Source organism: Asparagus officinalis, chromosome 4, assembly GCF_001876935.1.
Source record: "Asparagus officinalis chromosome 4, Aspof.V1, whole genome shotgun sequence".
NCBI lineage: Eukaryota > Viridiplantae > Streptophyta > Magnoliopsida > Asparagales > Asparagaceae > Asparagus > Asparagus officinalis.
This window is the reverse complement of record NC_033797.1, coordinates 99289611-99297068: the sequence shown is the minus strand read 5'-3', so window position 1 is coordinate 99297068 and position 7458 is coordinate 99289611. Positions and strand designations below refer to the sequence as shown.

The window sequence follows — 7458 nt, the reverse complement described above, 5'->3', positions numbered from 1 at the left end:
TGTTCTTCTATGATACCAAAATATAACAAGTGAGTGCCTAATCTTATCTTCACCTAATTAGGATTCCTCAACAGATTAAAACTATCCATGATTAGAAAATTCTAACCATAAATTTTTTTTGTAATCCTAATTAAATTATAATTATCTATAATTTAAAATCTCATAATCATATCCCTCCTTTTATATAAAAACTAGTGAACTACTCCTAATGGATAAAAAAACAAGCCATGGGTCAAAAAATTCCAGATCAAGTTAAAACAATCTTTAATTAGAAAATTCTACTAATTAAAACCATGATTTCTAATTCTCTTGTCTAAGAATCCTTATCAGATTAAAACTATCTATAATTTGAAAATTCTAAAAATCAAAGCCCTCCTTTACATAAAAGAGTTTTTCAAGATTAAAATTTATCAACTACCCCCTTCAAAGTCTAAAAATTACAAACAACCCCCTAATAGTCCAAAAAACAATAAACTACCCATTGAGATTAAAAAATTAGAAACAACCTCACGATTAATCTAAAATTTTAAATAAGCCCCTAAAATTAAAAATTTGCCGCCAACCCCTTAAGATTCATAAATTACAAATAAACTCCTTAAAAGTCTGAAAATTATAAATAGCACCCAAAATTTAGACAATTATACACAACCCTTTTAAAATCCATAAATTACACCCACCAGAGTAACAAACAGTTAGTAGGTTTTAAATGGCTCCAACAATCTTGGGTTCGATTCCAAACTACGTTATAAAAAAAATTTCATAAATCACAAACAATCTCTAGAAAAGCTAAAAATTTTACAAACAGGCATTTGAAAATTTTACGGCAGGATCCATGAGACTTTCTGATGTATGTAACAAACACTATGTTAAAAGTTTTGAAGTATTCAAAGTTCCTCATAGAAATCTTAAACCTCACCAGTCTAGACAACCAAAAATACTGCTGATACATGCATCCAAAAAATAAAATTTTTGTCTCAATTTCATTCGTTTTTACGCAAAGATAATGGAAGTATCGATCTCAGTTATCCAGCCATTCTCAAATAATGAACATATCATTTCCACTTCTGCGCCATAGTTAGCAAGGAACATATGTTTAACAGCATACACATCATAAATAGCGGCGCGAATTTATGCAAAAGAACCATATTATAATTTCAGCATTGACACCTCTACTACCCAAATAAGGTACAGAAATACCCTCAAAATACACACGATAAAAAGACTACAACGGCATACACATCACACATTGAGGCAAAAGCTTTACCAAAAAGAACATATTCCAATTTCAGCATTGACACCTCTACCACCAAAATAAGCTACAGAAACACCCTCAAATTATACGCTATAAAATCCTACAACAATGATATACAGTTTACAGCAGTCTCACCAGTTCAGATCATTTACAAGCTGAGGTTAACTAGCCCAAAATTCGTCCAACTCAAATCAGGTAGCTTCTCAGACAAAGTTCCATTTGTACATTTACAAACTATAGAGGAGGAGCTCCATTTCCTTTAGTCAACTTGGCTTCCTAACTCTGATTAGTACCACACCAGTTAAGACTGTATCGCTTAATTGCATTAAAACAAAAACGAAGAACCAGTTAACCACAGTTGGATCCACAGGAGCCTCAAGAAGAAACTGAACGCCGAAAGTAGAACGCAAGCCCTGTAAGAATCTTAGCCATATTTTTTCTTTCCCTCCATCGGAACGAAGTAAATGGAAAATTCTTTGACTTCACATATATAGTTGCTTGAGTTCTCTTTGGAACAATTTGATGGGAACTGACTGATTATATGTTAACAAATTCTGCATTCACATTGTTTGCACAAGCATGAATTCTGATATCCCATGCCCCAGTGAAGTTTTCCAGCAAACAGAAATAGGTAAGTTCAGAAAACTTCATTAGTCTCCAACGCACATGGATGCCTTCATAAAACAGATACTTGCATAAGTTTTTTCAAGCATAGGCAATTGCTCCAACTTTCCTTGTAATGCAATGAGAATAATACATTTTTCACAAAAAGTAGAACCCCAACTGGACAACTAGCAAACAAAAAGTCTATGCTTCCACACTCTCAGCAGTGCACCTCTTTGCGACAGCATGGTTTCCTAGAAAATCATGTATTTCATCTTTGGAGGCGTTATCTTCAGGAACCTCACGGTTATTGACACCTTCCAACTTCCTCTCATTCAAGTTGGAAGCAGCCAAACTTGAGTTCACTATTGCCAAATCATCAGATAAGCAAGCACCATTATTTCCTAATGATGTATCATCAAGACCTTCTACTTTGATGCCATCACCTAAAATAGATATTTTGCTTTCATCGTTCACAATAAAGGCAATACTACTACCAGTAAGGCCATTCTTTTGGCGACAAGATTCCGACAGGCAAGAAATTGGCTTGTTGGGAAGCTCTGCTCCATCTGAGGTTGCTATACTTGAACAGGACTGACGATTACTAACACCACCAACTTCACTGTGCTGAGCTGTCAAGAAACAGTTCTCAGAGGAAGGCATTAATGTCTCCCTCTGCTGAACATTAACCTCCTCCAGTCGAGCATTTGTGCTGACAGGGAGTGAAGATTTTCTATCCAGGTCATTTCTGGGATTTACGGCAGGGGGTTGTCCGGTTAAGGCATTAAAACTTTCTGCCAAAGTCTCCCACTTGTTAGATTGGTGTTCCCTTGAGCAGAAATCAATATTCTCTACTGCATAGCCCCCAAAAAAATTATTCTATATTAGATTCCAGTACTCTTCAGTCATATAACAAAACCCATCTACTGAAAAAGAAAAGGATAACATCAAGAAGGAAAAAACTTCAACCTGGCCCTTGAGCTGATGAAGCTTCATGCAGGTTTTTCATCAACAATGTGGTTCCAGGAAATAGCATCAAGTTGACATCGGTCAGTTGCTGCTTCTCTTCACCTTCGATAGCTTTAAACCCAAAACCTGATGTCCATGTCTCAACTAAACTTGGAATGGCTGATAAAACCAGAACCTTAACCTTGAAAGATATCAGCATCTATATCCACAGAAGGCATAAAAGAGTATTAGTATATGCAATTGGGATTCACATGACTTTAGTCATAAACAAGAAGCTTCATATCACTGCACATGTTTTCCTCAGCACTTTAATCCAAGCATAAGAAAGAAAGTTGACATACTTCATCACACTATTGAGAATATTCTGCTGTGTGCATTTATCTACACAACCCAGGCATTCAACAAGCTTCTTCTAGTTAAGCTTCTTCAAACGAGACATAATGGACCACAAAGGTGCATTTCTTATAGCTTTACCTCTGAAGCTTCTTCAAACGAGACATAATGGACCAGTGCTATATTTGTTGTCAGCACTGCTTGTCCCAAGCCAAACCAAGATAAAGGAGGAAAGTTATGTTAGGTAGCCGACAACGAGCGTAAAACATAGTCGGATCCACATGAAAAATGAATCATATTATGTACTCGTTAGGGCATCCCCTCTGCGACGTGTTGTATCGATGCCAACCCAATGCAATGATAAGTAAGCAAGGGTGGTTTGCTAGGGCGTTCCTCGGAAGCGATGCATTACATCGATGTCATCCCGGTGTAATGATAAGTAAGCAATTGTGTCCTAAGAATCTACAATCCTCTAATAGGTTACCTAATAGTATTAGGCATAGACTGGAACGGTCTAAGAGGAAAAATGATAGGAGACTTTTATAAAAAAAATAAAATTAGATTAGCTACTTGGAATATAGGTACACTTACCGGAAAGAAACATGTATCTAGTATATATATTGATGTGATTAAAGATATATATGATAGAGTAACTAGAGTAAGAACTAATAAATGAGAGACTAAATCATTTCTTATTACTATTGGTTTACACTAAGGGACAGTTTTAAATCCTTATATTTTTGCATTAGTTATGTACGAACATACTAAGCACATTCAGGATGAAATCCCATGGTGTATGTTATTTACTGATAATATAGTATTAGTTGATGAAACTAGAAGATGCATTATTTTTTAAGTAGAAAGATAGAGACGGGCTCTTGAATCTAAATGTTTTAGAATTAGTAGAACAAAAAACAAAATATATGGAGTGCATTTTTAGTAAAACTAGGAAAGAAAAAGAGCTCATGGTACATATTAATGGCCAAGAAATACCTAAAACTAATCATTTTCGCTATTTAGGATTAATGATTAAGCATGATGTTGAGATAGAGGCTGATGTTGTGCATAGAATCAAATCGGAATGGTTGAAATAGAAGAGTGCTTCGGGAGTCTTATGTGATCGTAGAATACCAATAAAACTAAAGAAAAAAATTCTATAGGACGATTATAAGACCAACTATGCTTTATGAGTCAGAATGTTAAGCAATTAAAAAATAACATGTTTAAAAAATGTGTAGCAGAAATGAGAATGTTAAGATGGTCTTGTGGGTATATATTAAAACATAGAATAAGAAATGAGTGCATCCGTAGTAAATTAGAGATTGCGTCTATTGAGGATAAAATAAGAGAGAATAGATTAAGATGGTTTGGTCATGTACAACGAAGACACCTTACTGCATCGATTAGGAAAAACAATAATATTAGAGTTAATAGGGCTACGAGATCTAGAAATTACCTAGAAAGACTTGGTTAGAAGCAATTAAGAAAGATATGATTAAGAATAACTTAACGGAGGAGATGACCCATAACAGAATGAAATAAAAACATAGGATTCATGTAACCGATCACAAACATTTAGGATAAAGGCTTTGTTGTTGTTTGTTGTGTTGCCCAACTCTTAATTATGTTAACTACCCGCTATGAAGCACGGACACGCATAACATGAAGCCGTGTCGTGTCCGTGTCGGACACACGTGTCGAACACACGTATCTTATGTATTTTTTAGGATTTGCCTCGTGTCGGCGTGTCGGATGGCCGTGTCGGATCCGTGTCCGCGCTACATAGACTATCCGCACCCAATATTTAAAAACTCTAACAAAAGTTTACATTTAAAATAATGAATTATATGTTTGCATCCTATAGAGATAGGTCAATTTAATTTCAAGTGTATTAGAAGCATTTAACCATTCAATTTAAAATTGCACAAGACCAAATAATAGAAGCATTTAACCGTTGTACATTCACAAGACCATCGTAACATTCTCATTTCTGCTATTAGGCCAGAGAAGAAGAATCCAGTCCTATACTAACCAAATAAAATATCTGAGTTTGAATATCTATGATCTAAATTTCAACCCAATAGACCTAATAAGTAGAAACAGAAAGTGGGATTACCTTTTCAATTGCATCCAACAGACGGCGGCACATTCCTTGGCGACGGTGATCACTGCAAGTTGCAATGAGAGGCATCTCCGCTACAGTTGCTCCATGCACCCTGGAGAAGAGAAATGTAAGAATTTAAAGTATATCTCCCGCCTGTTCATGATTTTTAAATGGAAGCTTGAGCATCAATCAAAGAGGTAGCATCAATACATATCTCTCCGATATGCTTTTTCTGCTCATGTAATTATAAGAATTTTCAGCAAACTCAGTCTTGCCAATAGGAAATTATGCTATGTGGTAACTGAATGACAGATAGAAGGTTAAATACTGCATATTAAATGCCATAAGTAGTGTCAATTCATTTTTATTTGAATTAACTTTATTAGGAAACTGCATAGTTACATTTAAATATCGTTTTACATCTGAATTAATTCCATGTGGAAAGTAATAGCATGCCTCATTTAGAATCTGCAGTCATGAGGAAGTTATGTGAATTCTGCTGCACCATTTGTCCTCATATTGCCTAAAAGCAATAATTTCGAGCCTAACTGGCAAGTTGAGGCATCACAATAAATACAAATTCTCCAAGTTAATAATATTTTGGTCACTACATCCAGCATAACTTGCAGATATCTCCATGGAGTCACCTTAATCCACAATGAGGATACGACTTGGTTGTATTTCACAAGCCATGTAGAAGTTTTGGCAGTTTCCAAGAAACAATTTCATTTTATTCCAAATTCCTAACAAATTTGACCTACTTCCTTACGAAGGCATAAATAAATAGATTAATTAGTTGCATCAAAAAGTTCTCGCAAATAACATTATGAAATTTTCACATACGGAGGACCATGATGTGAGCAGGAATAAGTAGTATTTTTCTCAAAAGGTGACAGAGCAAAGTATCACCAAAACGCTCCATGATAGGATATAGTGTTAACCTAGAGCTCGTATTTGTTCGTAAATGTTACCAAGCCCCTAACACATGGTCTTCACAAGTTGGCACAATTTCCTATATCCGATAAATAATTACAATATGAAAAATTGATTCAAGAAAACAAAAACAAGAACAAAGTCAAGCGTTGTAACGAACACGTGCATAATGTTGATGTAACAGCAACCCAAGGAAGCAATTATCTCGTGCTAGAAAGAGAGACAATAAAAAAAAGATTTATCGAAAAGGAAGGAGCAGGTCTGATCCAACAAAAGAACCATATAACTGTAATATTTCAACGAACAAAGACGATGGTCATTTGGTATCACATTGAGTATCTAAGGGTTTTCGTATCAGCTTATAGTTTAGTAAGTTGTGCAAGCTCATTTTGGCAAGGAGCAAGCTTTCTAATTTCCCTATAAAATTGAAAAAGCCTAGACAAAAGAGTAAGAAGGTGAACTTCCTACAGAGAATGTCACTGATGTATGGTACACAAAATTCCAACGAAAAATTCGGCTCAAGTTCACTCAACAAATATCATGAAAATTTTCCTTTTAAAACTATACTATGGATTTATCGTTACCTGATTGATGCTACTGAGATAAGCTTATCGCCTTTCTCCAGAACAACAGCATAAAACCCTTTATAATTTAACCGAGCAAATGATGATCTGAAGAAAAAAGTAGGATCAGTGTTAATCCAAGGAAGTAGTGATCAAGGAAGATCAATAAGAACATATGTCTAAAGGAAAGGTTATGAAACTCTGCTGAACTTTGCTATAACTTAACAGGTGTCTACACAACCTAAATTAAGAGAAATGATGTGATAATGATGATAAGACAGCCATATAAAACAACCCAGCAAAACATATAAAGAATAAATGTATAGAACATTAGTAGCATTCACCAAGAGTGAGCACACACAGAAAACAATAAATCCTACAGAATAAAAACAACTAAAATTTTGAACCAAATGTTTCAATCAACAGCTAAGAGTTGCCACTAGGATATTCTCTTCAGGAGTTTGGTAAGTATAGTGAAGATGCAACTGACTGTTACTTTTTTGTTTCAACAGTTGGAAGTCATGCTTGTAATTAAATTCGCAATGCAGGCAGCTCCTTTATGCTTCAAGCAACAGTTAAGGTTATGCCACTATAGTTTTTATGCTTTATTGTGTAACTCTTTCTTAAAAAGTAGGAAAGTCACGCTTGTAAGTGAAAATCTTAGAATACTATTTAACCCCCCCCCCCCCCACCCCCCCGCG

The 7458-nt window shown here is 35.2% G+C and overlaps 1 protein-coding gene across 1 annotated transcript in view; it reads right to left on the bottom strand.

The window, feature by feature from the left end:
• LOC109837896 (increased DNA methylation 1-like) overlaps window positions 1615–7458 on the bottom strand; it is a 21318-nt gene continuing 15474 nt past the window's right edge. Inside the window, exons 5-8 of the mRNA XM_020406275.1 lie at window positions 6779–6865; window positions 5274–5373; window positions 2825–3023; window positions 1615–2709 (exon numbers count right to left, since the gene is read on the bottom strand). Coding sequence (XP_020261864.1) covers window positions 2060–2709; window positions 2825–3023; window positions 5274–5373; window positions 6779–6865 — 1036 coding nt within the window. The 3' untranslated portion in view covers window positions 1615–2059. The remainder of the gene's footprint in view (window positions 2710–2824; window positions 3024–5273; window positions 5374–6778; window positions 6866–7458) is intronic.